We start from the raw sequence: 20,250 nt of genomic DNA on the forward strand, positions 1-20,250 counted from the left end.
CTTGACTGTTTCTTGGCCGAAGATTTTCCAGGCGCCAGAAGTCAGGCCAACAGGAGAGGCAGAAACTCTCCTAAGGAGTGTCCTGTATTTTGAGTGCAACACTGTTGAATTTTGTCTGCACATCATTGCAGCTTCTTGGGCAATAGCATCGTTTGTAGCAGAGATCCAGATTAGGTTCAATTTAGTCTGAATTTAGAATTAGTGAGTTATATTATAGTTGCAGACAGGAGAGGAGGAACATCATGTTCCGAGTTAAAATAAGATGTCTGAATGTCACGATCTGGTTCACACGGGAACTCAAAGAAAAAGTCAGCCCAAAGAGACCTGGGCTGCTATTGCTGAATTCTCGAGAAAGGAGAGAGGTGGTGTCACCTCGCAGGAACCCGGTCACTCAGTCTAGGAGTGACCAAGGGAACCATCTGGGAGCTTCGTGGGTGTGGCATAGGCCATGTCCTAAATACGATATGTAAGTATCTGGTTACCAGGCAAGAATCTCAGAAAGGATACTCTCAGCTTTTGTTAAACATTAAATCACAAGTGTATGTGTATGTCTTCTTTCTGTGGAATTCCTGAAAGGAAGTGACTTTTTCACTCTTCAAGGGAAATGCCTGGTTCGAAACTGGTTTTACTTTAGGCTCAGAGAATCATTTTACTCTTCTTGGAGTTCCCCTAGAGTAGGTGACATAGTGTATCCATTTGTGCCCTGTATCCCCCCGGGGAAAAGGGCTTTGGGGGACACCCAGGAACGGGCTGAGCTGCAGGGCTGCGCGTCTGTACCGAGTCAGAGTCAAGGGGGCCCACGCTGGGTCCTGCCTCCCGGCCCCCTCTGTGCGCTCCGGGAAAGGCGTGGGATGCAAGTTTCTCCGCACTCACCCACGTGATTGGCAGCCCCATTCTGCCTCTCGTTCTCATCCACCTGGCATTTCTTCTTGGCGATCTTGTGGAGAATAGAAGCCTTTTCTCTGAACCTCCCTGAAGCAAGAGAAAGCAGTGGTAAGGAGACACAATGAGGAGGAAGATAAAGAAAGGGGCTCAGGGAAAATGGCGAAGCACCGACCCAACAGGCACGTGGCTTCCACAACTTTCTGCTCACCCCAAACACCCTGTGCCCTGCATGAAGGGAACGCTTTTACCTTTGTGGATTCTTTAGCCCAAATCTCTGTTGAGAATCTCAAGCCGCCAGACCACCGGCGGAAGGTTTGACTTGGACCTCTACCCTCCCTCCCGATTGCTTGTAAAATAAATGCAGGCACCAGTCATCGCTAAAACTGCCCCTCCTGCTGCGATCCAAAACAGGTCTAAAGACACAAAGCTGACCCGGAGACACAGCCATTTGTCTGTAATTAACTGTCCATCCCAGAACTGGCTTTTGACCATGGAAAGCCAAGCCCAGGAGTCCTTTGAGTTGACTTTGGTTTTCAAAGATCTATCTTAATCAGCACTGAAGTTTTTAAACGAGCTGGGAGGATGCATCCCAGCTTTCCGAATTAGCTGAGGCAGCTGCAAAGCATCAGGGAGGCAACTGCTTCCACCTGGGGATTTAGGGCAAAGAACCATCAACCCGGCACAGCCAGTCAAGTCTGTCCCTGATGAGCCGCTTAGGGAAAGGTGCTGGAAAAATACTCCAAACTCTCAAAGTCATCATTTCAAACAGCTATACCACAAACAAAACACCTCTTTTCTTCTCCACTATTGACATAAGTAACGGTTAAATGCATGCAACAAGCACAGGAAAAAAAAAAAGCATGCAAAAATGTAGAAATTAGTGAAACATAGCCCCTTTTGCTTTCTCTTTTAATTCTTGCCCCCCCCCCCGCCCCCCCGCGAACATTCAAGGTACAAAGGAGCCTCATTTTAAACGGGCCGGTTCTTTAAGGGTGAGGCCTTCAGGGCAGCACAACCTCTACAATTTTCTCAGTAGGCATTCGTGTTGGCTGGATTCTCCAGCAGTGTACTAACGGGGGAGCTCATTTTACTTTTCTAGTTAGACCCAAACTGAACCAAACCAAATCCAAACCCAAACGTTTCTCTTGGAGGGTCTCTTTCCCGAGGATGGGACGTGGCGGGTCGGCACCCGCTTAGCCTCCCCTCCTCATGGATGGAAGTCATGGGGTGTGGTCATAGTAGTGACTTGCGTGACTGGGTGGGGGTGACAGAAGCTGGAAGCTACAGTGGGATCCGCTGGTTCCAGTGGGGAAGGTGACCCCAGACGGAGGCCCTTCTGCTTCTAAGCTCCGTCAGTCCGAAGCCCAGACACCCCGCTGTCACAAAGGCAGCCCCGAGGACGAGCACGCCTCGGTGTAGGCGATGAACGTCCACCAGAGCGCACTCTCTCGAAGGAAGCAGGACAGGAAGTGCAGCCCAGAGCCAGCAGGTCAGCACGTGGCTTGGGCTTCATGAGGAATGAGAGGAAGGATGTGGTGACGGGCACGATGTCCATCCCTGAGGGGGGCTGAAGGTCAGCGTCAAGGTCAACGTGCTGAAAGGTATTTTGAATTCGGCTGTTTTTATTTAGTTTCTGAGGGAAACTCTGGGAAGAAAGGGGAAAGAAAAGAAAGCCTGGGGATGAGGAGGAGGAGGCGGTGAAAGGGAAGAAGAAAGGACAGAAAAGGAGGAGCAAAGGAGTTGAGGGAAGGAGGAGGTAGGCAGCGGGTTGTGATGGCTGGGAGGCTGGGTGCCAGCCTCTCTCCTGGCTGCCGAAACTAGTCTCATCTGCTTCTCCGTACTCTGCAGCCGTGAGCCCGGAGAGGGGTGCTGCTCGTGGAAGACACCCCCAAGAGGGCCTCCCGTCATTTGCTAAAAAGCCCGGAAGACAGAGAAAGAAGTTCTGAAACAGAAGATGGTGTTTCCACTATAAAACTGGCCAGTGGTCTCAGGGTCACTGTTTGAAACTTAGAACCTTCTAAAGCTCTGTGAAATGAAGATGACCGACAGTTGCCATGTACCAATGATCGAAAAATGAGAATAAAGCAGGAAAGCATTCAGAAGACAACACAGATAAACCTGTGGAAACAACCTGAAATAACCCCACCTAAGGAATGCCCCGAAGTCAGGAATCACAGCAGAGAAATACTTGACAGGAACAGCCGATCGCCTACTGTGTGTGGTTACGGGAGTATTTTCAGAGCTGAGATGAAGACCAGAGGGAAATGATAATAAAAGACACCCCAAAGCATGGAAGGGTCTTGCCACTCCCTCTGCCAGGAAACCTCTTTGAGCAGAGTGTGCTGGCCACGGTCACTCATGGGCTGGCTTCCCCAAGTCCTCTAAAGGAAGGCTGGGAGCATAGGGCAGGGAACGATTCTAGACTTGGGATTTCGTAGGTTCTCAAACATTTTCACAGGTCAGCGAGGGCTTTCTAGATAGTGTGTCACTGCTTTTCCCACTGCAGCAACACTTGAGATTTTCTAAGCTGCTGAAGGGTGGGAGGGGTTGGCTCTCTTTGTTTTCTCCTGTCCACTCACTTCTTCAACTTCTTTAAAATTCACCCTTTGTCCCAGTTAGCATGACCTGATAACCATTCGGCATTCCTCCCAAGCCTAAAAGGATTTTCCTCTTAAAGATGAGTTTCTAGAAAAGCAGCAGCTGAAGCGCCACCTCCAGAATGCAGCACTCAGGTGTGCTCCTCGAGGGTGGTGGGGCAGAGCCTGACGAAGTAAGGCATGTTCCTTTCAGCCCAAGGGACACCCCAGGGATCGCCACAGGCCACCTCCTGGGAAAAGTCCTGTGGATGGCTAAGCAGACAAGAGTTGGCATGAGGTCCCCAGGGCAGAAGCCAGCACAGAACCAGTGATTCTCAAAATGACCCTCTGTGCCTCAGGGTAGGAAGGCAAGGCGCCTTCAGGCCCTGCGCAGCCTGATGTCCCAAACTGGGGAGGACACCAAGTCCGCTGTGTGTGTGTTGGGGACAGCACAGTAATGTCGTTACATTTTGGATGTGACTTAAAGGCGGGTAGATCTGGGTTTAAGCCCTGCCTCTTTCACTGACCGCTGGGTGAGTTTTGGTAAGTTCCTGAATATTCCTGAGCTTCAGGTTTGCCATCTGTTAAACAGGGATTCCAATGGCATTGGCTCATGAGTTAAACGCAAGGCTTAAGTGAGAAAATGTGTGCAAGGGGCTTATCACAATGCCTGGCATTGGAGGAAGTCTGTAAATAAGAGGAAAAAGAAAAACAAACTAATGAAAACAACAGGGGCAAGGATGACATGGCCCCGAGTTGCCTTAGGAGAACTGCCGGCATCTCTTCTCTCAGTGTAAACTTGCAAGCCTGGAGAATTAGCTACACCCTGACCCGATGGTTTAAGCCTAGTGGGACCGGTGTTCAGGCTTCAGGGAGTCTCCAAAGGCAGTTCCAAAACTGAATAGGAAAAGGATCATTCTGCATTTTCCTGAAATTGAGAGGTCACGTGATAGAGCTGCCATTCTGTGTTTCAAACATTGATACCTTTGCGATCCGAAAATAGAGAGATGGTATCAGCTTTCCCCCATCTCCTGGGGGGACAGAGTTCAGGCAAGAAATTACCACTGCACTACGATCTGTGCGCTCCAAAGAACTTCCTGATGGACGAGGTGTTTTAACTCCTCTGTGTCTCAGGCTCAGAATTTTAAAACAGGGATCACACACCCTTCTCATACAGCTGGTGGAAGGCTCAATGGGTTAATAGACATCAGGTTTATGCACATGGCCTCTGACATACATTAAATGCTCAGGACATCCTTCCCATGAAGTGTTGAAAATAAAAAAGATTGATCTTCACAACAGGATTAATGTTTAGCAGACTCTGTGCCGGAGACCTTGACAGGAAAGGAGCTGCTTCCATAAACTATGGCATTAAGGGTTGACAGAGGGGCAGATTTCAGAAACGACTGTAGCTCTGTGCCTGGGGATCAAGGATGAAGACATTTTTGGGTACTTTTCAAAGCGAGGGAAGGAGAGATTTTTCACATGTTCTAAGGCAACCTTAAAAAAAATATACTCTGTTGTGGTGCGAAGGCTCAAATTGTCGTATCTTTACATAGCGACAGATATTTGTATACTTAAAATCTCGGAAATAGCAAACTCTGCTCAAATCGTGAGGCACCTACGTCAAAACCTAGTACACAGTTTTAATATAGTTTAGTTTGTTCTGAAATTTGCAAACGAATACTGGCTGAGTGTCCCCAGGGGAGCGGGTGTTGAGGGGGTGGGAAGAGCGGAATAAAAGATCAAAGCATAAGGACCTAATGTGACTAGGAACAAATTTCCAACAACAATCAGGAATCAAAATCCTTGACCTTGTTACCCACCCAGACATAAGACCCAAACTGCAAAGCAAAATACCTTCTAGAGGGTCTGTTCCTGCAAAGGGAATGAATTTTGTTTCTGTTCTGCTGTTAATGAATTAAAACAGTCCCTGGAAATTCCTTCACCTCTTTCCCACTAAGCCTGTCACAGGCAGCGTGAAAAAGGAACCCTTTGGGTTGGTGATCAGATCAACTCCTGGCTGCTGTAGAATATTCTGAGCCTTGGCCACGGAGAAAAGGGACAAAAGAGATAGATGCAAAGGGGGGGTGGGCGCACCTCAGTGAACGGGTCTTGGTTTGGGAGAAGAAAAGAAAAAAATGAAACAGAAGGGAAAACTTGAACATAGTGCTTTTACATCTATTTTTGTGTTTTCAGTTCTGCCTTTCCTGTCTCTGTCTTTGAAGTTTAGGACTTTGCAGGTAGCTTAGAAAGCAAAAGTGCCGCTGAATGTCCCTCCTGTTTATTCAATGCCTTTTCTTTCTTTCTTTCTTTCTTTTTTTCTTTCTTTCTTTCTTTCTTTCTTTCTTTCTTTCTTTCTTTCTTTCTTTCTTTCTCCCTCCCTCCTTTCTTCCTTCCTCCCTTTCTTTCTCTTTCTTTTTTCTTTCTTTTCTTTCTTTCTTTCTTTCTTTCTTTCTTTCTTTCTCCCTCCCTCCTTTCTTCCTTCCTCCCTTTCTTTCTTTCTCTTTCTTTTTCTTTCTTTCTTTTCTTTCTTTCCTTCTTTCTTTCTTTCTTTCNTCTTTCTTTCTTTCTTTCTTTCTTTCTTTCTTTCTCTCTCTCTCTCTCTCTCTTTCTCTCTTTCTTTCTTTCTTTCTTTCTTTCTTTCTTCCTTCCTTCCTTAGACTCAAGCCAGAGAGGCCATCAACACTGAGAAGGCAGGAAATGAAACTGATGTGGCCATAAGCAAACTCCTCTCTTTCCCTCGCAGCCCACATGCTATCAGCAAACCTAGTATCTCTACTTCCAAAATATTTCAGAAACTGCCCCCTTCTCCTTCCTCCCCTCCTGGGCCCAGCAACCATCCTGCTGGTCTACTCACCAGTCTCCCCTTCCACCTTTACCTCTCTGTCTCCAACACTGGTCTCATCCCAGTATCCTTAGTGATCTCCAATCATGTCACTCCTCTGGGCAAAACCCTGCCAGTGGCTCCCCAGGTCAAAGAGAAAGCCAAGGTCATTACAAGGACCATATCCTTTGGTCCTAGGCTGTCCTGCCATATCCTTTCCCTCTCTCCAGGCTCACTCTGTTCCAGCCATGCTGGTCCCCTTGGTGTCAGAGCCATGGCGTTTATAGATCCTTCTACCTGGAATGTTGTTCCCCCAGAGATCCGTCGTGTTTACTCTCTCAGCTCCTTTGAGTATTTGTTCAAATGTCACCTTCTCACTGAGGCTTCTCTGAGGAACCCATTTAAAATTGTGGCACCTCTTTCTCCAGTATTTCCTACCCCAGCATGTTTCCTCTAACATCCATCACCATCTAATATACTGTATCATCATTACTATTGATTATTATTGCTTTCCTTTAGCAGCCAAGCTCCATGAGGGTAGGGATTTCTATGGGTCTTGTTCTCTGTGGTATCCCCAGAGCCCCCGTAGGCCGTGATAAATGCTTGTGTTTGGGTTTTTAGGCAAGTAGATGAGGCAATCGCTCCTTAGTAGGCTTCATGCTGGTTAATGACCCAAAGTAAATCCTTTCAGGTCTACCCAAACCCAAGGCCCCAGTGGGGCTGCGTCTACCTGTGGAACCCTAGGAACTTCCTGAGATAAATAGGAGAAAATGGCATGGACTAGTTGTCCACAGCCCAGAGGTGGAAGACAGGGGCACGTCAGTCATCCCCTTCCTGCACATTGCAGGGGCCAACAAGGTGGGTGCTGAGAGGGGCCTTTGTGACACAGAGGAGGGGCCGAGAGCACAGTAGAGGGCAGAGAAGGGAAAGCAGGGCTTTGGCCCCTTCTTCTTTATTAAGATGCTTCTCATCAAAGCCTAACTGAAGGCCCAACCTGAAGGCTTCTCTAATGATACCCACACCCCTCCTTCCCACGTGGAAATCCATCACTCCAATGGCACTTTGATTATACCCCATCACAGCCCTGATTCCAGTTTGCTGCCCACAGATCTGCTTTCCCATCAGACAGCAGGCTTCTCTGGGGAAGGGACCTTCTCTCGCCATCTTGTGTCCCTCAATAAGCATCTTAGAATAGTGCTTGGCACATCGTGGGCACTCACTGAATTCCAGTGAAGTTCTCCCTATGTCAGCTCTCTTTGGAAGTGTGAGCTTTGCTTTCAAAAGTGGGTGCAAGTCAGGAACAATCTTCCGCTCTGCAAATATTAACCGAGCCTGCGCTGTGTACCAGGCAGGGTTCGGTGAACAAAATAAATCTAGCTGGTGCCCTGCAGAGTCATAGCCAAGAGCCAGAGAGCCAAAAAGCAAGGACTTAAGATTCATGATGGAGGGGGCCTTCTCCGAAGGGTGTGGAAATTCACAGAATAGTGAAAGTTCCAAGATACAAGTTACAATTTAGCAGCTTGAAGGAATCAACTCCTCTTCATTCTCTAAACTGTCCTCATGGGACAGCTTATTCATCTAATAGGATCTGGCCTGACTTTTATTGTTTTGCTGTTGCTGTTGTTTTAAGTAAGTTCTATGCCCAACATGGGACTTGAACTCATGACCCTGAGATATTGAGATTTGCATGCTCTACTGACTGAGCCAGCCAGGTGGCCCCTGATTTTTATTCTTAAAAGCAAAACATTGCAAACATTTTCACCTTAAGCAAAAGGGCCAAGAACAGAGTTTATTTATTCTTGTATCTATTTTTGAAGTACAACCTCTAAATTATTTTTTCTAATTTTTGTGAAGCATCATGTAAAACCAATTATGACTACATTGATACTAATGGAAATTAAACCAGTATCGTAATATTTTGTAAAATGTCTTTAGTAAATATTCTGTGAATGAACCATATAATAAGGGTAATCAACATAATTTAATTGTATTTGTATAGCCGTAATCATAGGACTAGTTTCTGTAATTAATGAGAATATATACATAATTGTTTCTCAACACTGGTGGCCATCATGTAATGAAATGGAGCAGCCAGATTTCCTTATTAAGGCTTTAAAAAATAATTTCCCATAAGAATGACCTTTAGAATCACCCATAAAGAGTGGATCTGTCCACATGTGAATTGAGTGTATCATCTCCCCTGGCAGGGTCACCTTATCATTGGAAACTGTGGAGTGCTTTCATAAGTATTTTGGAAGATTTCCAATGCTTTGCAAAAGTTGATCTCTTAAAGATTGATACTTTGTCCTTTATTCCAATTTCTTGCCCCTACAGGGACTTTGCCTACTCACTCATCGTGAATCTTCAATACTTCCTTTTCCCCTCAGCATATAATCCTGGTTAAGTCTCTCCACTGGAAACTTCCTCTTGACTTTAGGTGTCCTCTCTAGCCTATGAGGACTCGCTAGCCTTCTCTAGCCTTCCCTTCACAGCCAAGCCTCTGGAAGGGTCTGTCTATGCTGGTGCCTCTGAATCCTTAGGGCTCCCTTGTTCACTTCTTCACTCTGCATCCAGCCTTCGGCAGCATCACTCCACTGAACCCACCCTCAGCCGCTTTTGGCCTCTATCACCGGGACTCTCAATGCATCTGATATTCTTCACCTCTGTCCTTGAAGTCTACTCCGATTTTTCCAGGACTCCTGAGAGTGACCCTTAAGTCACTGTTCCCCAGGCTCTCTCCTTGCTCCCTGTCCCCCACGTCCCACATTCTCCCAAAGAAGCCAATGGACCTTCCCCTGAATATCGGTGAGTCCCAAATTCAGATCTCTGGCTCTGAATCTCTTCTCCAATGGACTTCTGAACACTTCACTTGGAGGCCCCTTTGCCAGTTAAACTCAACATGCCCCACATTCCCACACATCGTCTTCTTCCTGGGAATGTGCCCATCTGCTTGCATTTTCTATTGGCGATTTCCTCACTCCCAGTGTTTTCTGGCCATCTTAGAGATCCCCCTCACACCCCACATTCAGTGAGTTGCCAACTCCTTCTGAGTCTACCTTTGAACACCTTAGGTCCAACGTTTCCAGCCTGGATGCTGATTACAGTCTCTTAGCTGGTCTCCCAGTTTTTAAGTTAAGCTTCTCGTGGCTTGGAATGCCCCACACTTGTTATTTGCTTGTCTTACACCTTTTAAGAATGCTCGAAAGCATCTCATCTTTTAGGAAGCTTTCCCTGAGTCCCCTTCCTGGGCTGGCAGGCACCCTGGTGCTTTCCTTTATCACAGCACTGACACTCGTCCTATCATACTGGTTGTCATAGAGCCTCAGAGGCATTTTCCTGACCTCTCTCCAGCGAGCTGTGAGCCCCTCCAGGATAGGGATGCCATTTCTCATCCGGTGCCCAGAGCCTCCTTCTTGGGCTGGGCCTTAGTAAGTGTTTATGGATATAACAACATTAATACAAACGACAAAGGGAGTGTATGTATGTGTGTGTGTGTGAGGTGCTTACAGTGCTTGCTGTATGAAAATCTACTCATAGCTTATGTTCCTTCGGGGGGCAGAGAAACAAGGAAGGACGAGAAGCACAGTGTGGTTAAGTCACCAGGAGCTCTTCCTGGTTAATGTGGTGATTAAGCCTCTGAAGTCTAATAGTGTTTACAGTTAGTATCTGTCTATTTTGAGACTCTTAAAAATATATGATCTAATCGAGTTCGGCAGAATTGGAATCTTACGAACCAAAAGACTTGCGGCGGGGATCAATGGCAGAATAGGGTGTTTCGGGAAAAGAGCCAATTTACTGACCTTAGCTGAGGTTCACACCGCTGGAGAGCTAATGTTCTTTATCATTTTAGGTCACCTGCTTTATTATTTTAGGAACTTAATTTTCTGTAAATTTCTATCTCCTAGACAGATACAAATACACACCCACAAAATTCTCAAAGGGGTTTCTCTGATCTCAGCTGCGGAGTTCTGAGCCAGGGGAGGGGCTGCCGGATGGAAGGTTTGAATGTCTTTCTCTTGTTCCCATCCTTGGCACCCTGCAGATATCTAAGAGATAAACAACTAAAGAATCACTTTACTAGGGCAGGCCTCAGATCTCAAGACTCGCCTATATCCAGTCCCACTACCACCTGAGGGGTGCAAAAGATCTCTTCAGAGTCACATTTCAAAGCTCCTATCTTGGGTACCTCTCTGCAAATGGGTTGTGACGTTAATGTACTCACTTGGGCAAAGTTTTGATTTGCTCACAGCATCTGACAAAGAGTGGGTGCTCAATAAATGTGTATTGAATGGTCATTCTAACTTGTAAATAAAAAACCGGACGTAAACAGTTCTTTCTCACGGTGAGCCTATATATTACCCAATTATTTATCTTGATGTAAAGTGAAAGACTTCAGATCTGGCTGACATCCACTCAGTAGCAGACCCTAGATCATGTATGTATATCATCTCCTGTCACCTGGATTTCATGTGTCTGGGAACTGTCAATTAATTTGGGTTCCTACTTCCTAGTTTCTTGAATCCTCAATGTTACCTTGTAAACTGTAAATTTCATTTGGAAGCAGGGGTTTGCAACTGAAGTGCCACACATGCTGAGACTTCTTAACTAACTGCTCCTGAGGGCTTAGTGGTCCATGACTAAAATGAGATGATTCAGTTCATTTCAGATTTAATCAAAAGAGAAACTTACCATGCTTAATTGAACATGCCAGCCTCCTGGTATTACCGATTCCCACTTTTTTTTTTTTTTTAAGAGAAAGCTTCATGGGGGTGGGAAATTATATCATTAACTTATAATAATAGTATTCAAGTTTGACTAATGAAGGCAACTTAACATTTTCAGCTCTACGGATGTCAGAAATAGACATAAAGCAGCATCCACAATTTGCCTTCTGCTGCAACTTAACACCTTCTACATATGCAATGTGGCAAAATCTGCCTTTACTTGCCAGGTCCAATCTTTCTGCTTTTACTGCTGAACAGTTTAGATCATGAAAATAAGATGCAATGAAGTTTGAAAAACTGGATGTATTCTAATTAGACTTCCTTGGTCCTGGTTTTCAGGAAGACCGTGGATTTACCCACACAGCTGGTTTGGTCTTTCTGACAGATCTGATAGCGGTTACTAGCTGGTTAGTTTGGTTATACACACTAGGCTGCTGTCTTCCTAAGATCCAGCCCCAGGGAGATACTTGTAAGAATACATCTCTAAAAAAGTAATGTGGTTAATAACTGGTGAGTCAGTACATTTTTGGGGGGAGAGGGGTAAGGCTCAGCCTTACAGAGAGCATCTGGTCAAGTGCCTCGAAAAATCCTCTGGTTATGGAAAGTTGGACTGAATGAGTTAAACCATAAACCTGGGATGAATGAAACATATATGGTATTGGAAATGGTGTCTGTGCACAACCGGGGCTCCCCACTTTGGTGATTGGAAGGCAGAAAGTTAACTTGCGGTGTACTTTTCAGACATTCTCAGGGATGTCAACAGTCTTGTGGTATGAAGGGCACACGCTGCAGTGGAAATTGGATATTCTGTGTGGGAGGAATAGCCTTGTCATGTATTTTACAGAGGAAAGACTTCCATCATAACCGTATCATGGCTTTAACTCACCTTGGGTAAAAAAAAAAAAAATCAGGTTTCTAAAACAAGAAAAGTAAAAGGTAGTTATAATACAAACACTGATCTGCTTTGTACAGAAGTCAGTTATGAATCAATGTTCAAAGGACTTAGTTAAATTTGTTGGAGGATCTCTTGTTCACTGTTGGTGGGAGCACAAACTGGGGCGATCGCTTTGGAAGGCAACTGGGCAATATCTTTCAAGATGTGCCATGTGTATATGCTTTGATCTAGTATTTCTATTTCTAGGGATTTATTTTATATGTTTGTAGTCCCTACTCTGTAGAGTTTGCTCTACAGCCAAAGAAGATGCTCATATCACGTTCTAATAACTGGATAAATTCACAAAAAATGGCAATTTCGTAAATGTCCATCAACAGGGGACTGAGGGAACGAACCTACCGTGGAAGAGCCAAGCAGTAGAATATTATGCAGCCACGAAAAGGAATGAGGGCAGTGCTGATATGGACACGTCTGCATTATATGCCAACAAAAGCCAGTATAGAGAAGAGCATATAGAAGAAAAGAACCTATGTCAAAAACCAGTAAGAGTGGTTAATTCTAAGGAATGAGTGGAATCTGGGGTAAAGGAAGACTCCCTTTTACTGCCTTTCCTTAGGTAGTGTTGGCTTTGTACTTGTGTGCATGTAATGTTTTTATCATAAAAGGAATAATTAAAATCGGTTTGCAGCCGCACTTTCTACTGTGCTAAAAGTTTGTATCTACAACTAAAAGGGAAGATAGTTGTTGTTCTTTTAAAGGTCTGTTTCACAGGAACTATGTAACATCCTATCTGCTATACATGTAGCCACATTAATCAACAGTTTATCTCTGAACTGGGTCAAATAATACACAAGCCTTCTATTTCAGAAGCTGTGGCCAGGAGCCTACCTACCCACAGTCTTGGTGGTGGCTTAACCAAAATAGAGGGTCAAGTTTTCAAAAGATTTAATCTTAAAAGTAGACAATAAACCAATATGTGCCATCACATTTAGTAAAAGGCACCAGGACAGAATCTTGGACGTGGGACTGGAGGGGGCATCAAGGTGTCCATTATCTGAACACTCTTCTGATGGAGGTTTCCTTGGCTTCTCCAGAGGAGGGGGACTCCCTGCCTTTGGAGGCAGGCCATCGCATCTTTGGCCATGTCTATAGGAATGGTCTTCCTGTGCTGGTCCGAACTCGCTCTCTCTCTGAATTAATCCTTTCTTAACCTTTCTCATGCCCAGCTGGACTTAAGGGGTCCCCCAGAGCTCCCCTCTCCTAGAAAGATAGATCCCATTTTATCACTGCCAACTGTCCGTGGGGCCAATCCCAAGTTAGAATTTGTTGCACATTGGTAGGTTGTTTCCATTCCATCCTGCATCCTTGTTCAATTCAGCAGACCCTCTGGGGCATCTGACACTGTCCAGAACCCCCTCATTTCCGTGTGGCTCTGAAAATGCCTGGCCTGACTCAATCGCCCACCTCTGCCATCAGTAAATCTGTCTCTGCGTCCTTAATCTCTGCTCTGAATATTCTCTCTGCCTTTCTGTTTCAGCTGAAGCTGGGCTGTTCTCTCCCTTTTCTCTCATGCCCCACGTTCCACCCCCTTCCTCATTACTTCTAGACCATTTCTCCGCCCTTCTTTGAAGCACAAGCCACCTCTACCACCTCCACTGCAACTGACTTCCTCATCCCCCTTCCCTCATTCCTGAAGAGATCAGAACTCAGTTCACTATTTACACCATGGCTCCAGTCACCCCAGCTTTGGTGACTTTATTGGTAAGCCCTGCAACTCTTGGGTCCTCACCCCACCAACATGCTCACCTCCAGCTACTCTTCCCTCCAGTTCACCTCATCCACCAATCTTGCAGTTAGACCCTAGACTTCATCATTAGCATTAACTACCCCACTTTCAAACTTCTGATTTGAAGCATCTCACTTTGTGTTCACCACACTTATCTTTGTACTACAGTTCTCTGATTTCATTGGTCAATTCATTGAGACTATCACCTTTTCCTTGCCTTCCTGGGGCACAATTCCTTGGCTGCCGGGACGCCATTCTCTCCTGGCTCTCTGGCCACCCCAGTCTTCTTTGCTGGGTCCCCCCCTTCTTCCCGGATTCTAAACTTTGGAGTCCCCGGGGCCAACTTGACCTCCTCTTCCCTATTGATTAGTTAGGTATTCTTACCAGTTCTGTGGCTTTAAAGAACACCTATAGTGTGATTCCCAAATGTGCATCCATAGCCTTGACCTTTCTCCCAAGATCTGGGCTCCATTTCCACTGCTTCCCCCACATCTCTATTTGGATGTCTCATTGGCATCTCAAACTTTACATGAGTTCTCAACATCGCTCCTATAGCTTGCTCTGTTCTCCATCCTCCCCATCAACATACAATTATACAAAAGTGATATTTCTCTTTTGTGGAGAGATTGCATGTTGCCTATCTGAGTCTCCTTAAAAGGACTAAAAGGGGAGCCTCCTTAAAAAGAAGACAAAACAGCAGGGGAAAATTATGCTGGCTCTCCCTCCTTCCTGGAATATAGGCATGATGGCTGGAGCTCTAGCAGCAGCTATCTAGGACCATGAAGTGCCCTTGGGGTTGAAAGTCATATATTAGGATTGCGGAGCCGAAGATGGAAGGAGCCTGGGGCTTGGATTATCATAGAGCTTCCATATCTGCCATGTACAGCCTACCTCTGGACCTCTTTTACTTGAGACAGAAATTGACGTCCATCTGACTAAAGCCACCGTTAATTTGGATTTTCTATTTTATATAGTAGAACCTATCCTGCCTGATATATGAGTGCATATAACACAGTCTTATCCATTTAGGCAAGGATTAAAATATAATGTGAAGGCCACAGATAACACCAAAGACCTGTGGTAGCACGACATTTTCAGAGGATACGTCTTGGGAAGTGAAAAAGACTGTTAAATGGTATTCCAAAATTCAGTTTCTCCCTGAAAAAGAAATGAACTATTTCACTGCAATTAAGAACATCAAATGACTGGCCAGACTGTGTGACCTTAAGGTGCTTTTGTTTCTTTGAGATAATGGGGGTTTTCAAAACTCAGCGACATGCCTAATTTAGGACCCCATGATTCAGGTAAGACATTAGTTTTTCAGCTTGATAAAGGGGCTATTGGTTGCCATGAAGCAGAATCCTTAATTTCATTAAGGAAAAGGTCATTTTTGCCCTTGACATTACAATGTTTTATATCTTTTTTCTTATGCAAATGAACAAAGACTTTTTAAATGATGGAGAAATTATTTTTCCTGGAAATGGCTATTCTTAAGTGGCAATGAGTTTAAGACAGTACATTGCAGGTAGCTTTCCCCATACATTGCTTCTTTGGAAAATATTAGTCAGGTTTTCTGTCTACCTACCCTCTATGTATCTCTATGAATGTTTATCTCCAAAGAGTAAAAATCAGTAGTTCTATATAATGTGATTGTTGGAAAAGTCTCTTCTCCTTTTAATTCATCTGTTCTATCACAGATGTTTGTTTTCTTTTGAACTAGCTTTCTACATTTTCATTTAGAGTAAGTTCAGTAAGGAAGTCAAGTTCAATTTGTTGAGAATCTTCCCGAATGAGAATGGTATGTAATTTGGGTATTTGCAGATGAGAAAGAAACTATGGGTTATTAGCTTTAAATAAAAGTTGGAGATCGCCCTTCCAAGAATATGCAGTCTTACTGCAGGAGGAGATGAGAGGATGGCTGCCCAGGCAGAGGGGTCTGAGGCCCTCAAAAGACCACTTCTAGAATAATTTGTTCACATCCCCGGAAACATCTTGTTGTAGAAGGAAATACAGTCCTTGGGAGGAGTACGGCTTAGTAATCTATCCAGTCTAGCAAAATGTGTCATACAGAGCAGCTGTTCTGTTACTATTAAGTGAACACACTAGTATCAGGCGGCCGATAAGACTGTCATCATCTTGGGATGCAGGAATGAGTCCGTGGAGACATCACCTCTCTGAGAAGCCTGCCCTCATTCGCCCAGGTTGAACACGATGCCTTCTGCTGGGCTCCCCCTGCACCCTGGGTCTGTCCATCATACCACTCATCTCGTGGCCTGTGTCCCCCACTAGAGTGTGAGGGGAAGGGTTGTCTTTAAGTAGCCCTGAGCCCAGTCTAGTGCCTGGGACATACTAAGTGTTGTTGTGTAAATGCATTAGGGAATGAATGAAGGAGTGAATAAGATTCCGATTAGCTTGGGGTGGGGAGGAGGTTGGGTGTGGCCCAGGGAGCTGTTCTTACAGTTTAGGTCCTAAGGCGCCTGAAGATGAGGGAGGGATGGAGGTAGGGAAAGGGCTCTGAGGTCAAGGACGCATTTTATAAAAATGTCATGATTTTGTCCGGTGTCTGAGAATGAGTATATTGTTTAATTAAAATAACTTTTTTATGGTGGAGTGTTCAAGTAGGGGCATGTTTTTTTGAGTAACGCCTTGTTGCTCACTCTATGATGCCCTCATTCTAAGTGTGTGGTTTAAACCTTTCCCATGATTGGTCTCCATCAAGCATTTCTTCCCGCTCCCTCTACCAACACCAACTTGAACTGTCCAGCTCCTTCTACCCACCTGGGGCAGCAAAGCACAGTGGTGCCGAGAGGGCAGGGCTTGGGCATGCAACAGTCCTCAGTTCAGGTCCCAAGTCACCACTTACTACCCGTGAGTCCCAGAGCCAAATGCTTTGCTTTTCTGAGACTTCGTTTCCCCGTCTAATAAAATACGTCTTAGAGCTTTGGCTTTCTCATCTTGACACGAACCCACCTCGTGTGGTCGTTGTAAGGATTAAATGACACAGAACATACAAAGCCCACAGCACTGTGCCTGGCAGGTGAGAGACACCCCATAAAGGTTGGTGTGCTCTCATTCTTTGATCCCTTTCTCAGTCTGGTAGGTCAGAACTTACCATTCCTCCTTCCTCAGTATACCCAATATTTACTGGTCCTTGGGGCCCAGTTCACTTTCTCCACTAAATCTATCCCCCTGTTGAAAGCAATCCTTCCTCTTTCTGTGTAGCCTGTCATCTTCTTCCAAATACCTATGGTACTAACCACTTTCTTCCTGCTGGCTCAGAGCTTGCTTACTGTGTTGTATTTCTCTCCCTGTCTATAAGTCCTGCGGGGGCAAATTGCTCACCTTTCAATCTCGTATTTCCCCAAAGCACCTGGCAAAATAATTTGCATATAGCAGGTGCTTAAAACCATGAGCCGAATATGTGCAGGGCAATTGTCTATATTTAGGAAATCATCACTTGATTCCTCTTAAGAGGTGGGGTGGCATAGAGAATCCACTTTTCCATTTGTTCCACTTGAGTTCCCTCATTTCAAGTAGCTGACCTCACGTCACATCCAGAGAATTTTCTGGAAAGGGCTACAAAGGATGACTAGTCATACGGGCAATTACAATAAAGCCCCGCTCAAGAGCTAGTCACAGCTCTTGAACTGTGAAAAGAGATGCTTCACACGGAGCGGGGTACTTCCTGAAGGCCAGCGAGCCCACGGTGACCGCCCCAAACATCATCTGTAGGACACCTCCTTCAGTTGTACGACATGGACGAGGCACCAATCATCGTTCTTATTTTTGATGGGAAGGGAGAGGCCCTCAAGGGTTTGAAGAAGTCACACGTGGCTGTGGCCTTGTTACTGAGCTGGCTTTGAGCCTTTTAGACAGGATCCCAGAGTTAGGGGTAAGCCGGGCCTGGCCTGTCGTACCATCTGAGGCTGCTGGAGAAAGACCTCCACTTCCAAAGCATCCTTTCTGTGGGTGCCTGCGAGGGACGGCTACGTGTGGAGAATGCTTATTTTTAATCTTTCAGAGGCTCCTATTCCAGGGGAAGGAGAGCACCCTTCATTAGCATTTTCAAAACAGTCCCACAAGAAGCTCCCTGGAAGAGAGGGTCCTCTGATCACAGAAGTCTAGAAATACTGCAGACTGCATCCGTCTTTCTGCCTTCGTCTGAGCTGCAGCAAATAGCTGCGTGTATCACATGGGAAACACAACTATTTAACTTAACTCAGAAGCTCTTCCACTTAGGAAACTATGGAATCAGACTTACTTTTTTTTTCTCTCTGGGTTGTTGCAAAATTCCTAGTGACATCCTGTGAAACCAGGACATCATAGAACACAATTTACAAATGCTGCCTTCGCTATGATTCACTATGACTGTAGGAGGGATGAATGTTTGGCTAGGAACGGGACACAAGGGGATATGCAAGAATGGATGGGAAAGGGAAGTATAAGAAATGTGAAAGGGGGCCCACGGGGGGCCCCCAAACACAATTTCCCAGCCTTGCTAAGGGTCAGCCACGATCTTCCTTCCAGACATGATTTCGCCTTTGTTTTCCTGCCCAGAAAGCCCAGCTGTTCTCAAGTGGACTCATTGTTTGTGCATCTTTGTGCGATCTTGAACTGTCTGGTTTAGGGGGGCTGAGAAAGGGAGTGCTCGGGGGGCAACCTTGCTCAAATGGATGTGGAAAGAGGCAGGAAAGGAGCAGAGTAAGGGGGGAATGGGGCTCCTAAGGCAACAGGGAGGCGGAAGCTGCCCTCACAATGGGAAAGTAACGCTGGAAGGCGGAGGACAGAAAGGAGTAAAGAGAGGAAGTGGAGGGTGGTGACAGGTCAGGTGGAAGCTAACAGACCCACCTGCTGCCTGAGCCACGAATCAGAGGCTGGGGGCTAGCGAGACGTGCGGAGGCTCGATCAAACTACAAAGTCAGTGAGTCCCAAAGCTTTAGATTCTCAAGCCAACCACCACTGAAACTCGAAGTGGTCTGAAGACGCGGAATAAAAATGAGAGCTGGGACAAGAGCCTTCCTTTAAGTTCTGGATTGCTCTTTCTATCCTCTTGGTGGTAGGACACTTATTCTCATGGTAGCTTTCCGTCCCTGGTGGCTTTCAATTCCCCAGGTTCTTGGGAGGGTCCTGGGCCATAACAGGGCCCAGTCTGAGATCTCCATCGTGGTCTGCTGCTTTAGAAACATCACAGTGCTTAACGGAGAGCACAGCAAGAGCAACAGAGAAGGGCCTGGATGCTGTACTGAAGCCAGAGTCGTGGGGGAGGCGGAGAAGGGGCTTCCTCTTACCAAGGGCTGTGAGATGTTCACTTCTTGGATGCAAAGCAACTAGGAGATCTTTGGCAAGCTAAGGCAACTTAGAAATACTAGAAGCTGAAAACAGGATATGCAACACATTTGGGAGTTTCTCTCATTTTGAAAGACAAAATTAGCTGATTCTCCTTCTAGGCTACCTTTGGATTACTTGACAGAGTCAGTGTAAAAATCACATGAAAACCCCAAATGTTTTCTTTGGGGTGACAAATATTGTTTCTGATTCACAAGGTGGAGGTACGCGTGGGGCAAAATGGGGGCTGGGGTGATAGGGTAACTCCCTTCCCAAGAAAGTAGAATTTTCAAATCGCTCTTCCATGGTGAACTTATTTCAAGAGAAGTGATTTTCATTGGGTCAAGACTGTGCTCTGGGATAGTGCCTGGAGTTCATCAGTAAATTCATTTAAAAATAAATCTCTGCCAGACTTCAATTACTCAGGGGAAATGGTTGAAATGATACGCTTAATCTCATAGAGTGTGAACCCTCAGTGAATTCAGGTCCATGGGCCGCAACTGAGGCCCTGGCTTCTCAGACTAATGCTCTTGGATGAGGGCACGGGGTCTGCGGGGAGACAGAAGCGGGGGAAGACAGGAGCCCACAGCCCTCTGCGTCAGAAGCAGGTCTCCAGATGGTTTTGGGTGGAAGAGTACCTTCCATCACTCCTTCCTTTGTATAGATGGGGACACCCAGCCCCTCGGAAATTCAGGGACTATTAGAAGAAAAGTATTGATTGGGTGTGTTCCTATGTGGTGTTGTGAGCACGTGCAGGAAATAATGCTGACCCAGTGGGTGTGTGCTTGTGCTGACGTTGCTGACACCATTTCTCTGAGCGTGTTACACAATTGAGATGGTTTGGATCATCTGAATGGAATAACATGATTACCCATGGTATTGCACGTCTCCAATCCCAAATAAACATGATGGCAAAAACTAGACGAAAACGTGGAAAGAATAATAAATCACACAATGTCACTGAAGTCATGCAAAGAGGAAAAGAAGATGAAAAAAAAAATGGGCAGGCACCAGACACTGTAAATGGAAAAAAAAAAAAAGCCAATGCATACAATTGTAAAATCATTCTTACCTTCTTCAGTCATTGTGTCATAATATTTTAGTTTTCCATATGATCCAAGTTCTACAACATCACAGTAAAAGACACAAAGATAAGGAACGAGCTGCAATGTAAGAGCTTTGTTTTTACACATTCTTAATTAATCAGATTCAGAGTTATACTGTCAAATCCC

The 20,250-nt window shown here is 45.5% G+C and overlaps 1 protein-coding gene across 2 annotated transcripts in view; it reads right to left on the reverse strand.

Annotated features, from left to right (window-relative positions):
• SLC24A2 (solute carrier family 24 member 2) overlaps positions 1–20,250 on the reverse strand; it is a 261,954-nt gene that overhangs the window by 46,842 nt on the left and 194,862 nt on the right. Inside the window, exons 5-6 of one of the 2 annotated variants that reach the window (XM_034663968.1) lie at positions 20,091–20,141; positions 874–972 (exon numbers count right to left, since the gene is read on the reverse strand). In XM_034663968.1, coding sequence (XP_034519859.1) covers positions 874–972; positions 20,091–20,141 — 150 coding nt within the window. The remainder of the gene's footprint in view (positions 1–873; positions 973–20,090; positions 20,142–20,250) is intronic. The other variant, XM_034663969.1, reaches the window with a different exon arrangement.

The sequence above is a fragment of the Ailuropoda melanoleuca genome, chromosome 7 (genome assembly GCF_002007445.2).
Source record: "Ailuropoda melanoleuca isolate Jingjing chromosome 7, ASM200744v2, whole genome shotgun sequence".
Classification (NCBI taxonomy): domain Eukaryota; kingdom Metazoa; phylum Chordata; class Mammalia; order Carnivora; family Ursidae; genus Ailuropoda; species Ailuropoda melanoleuca.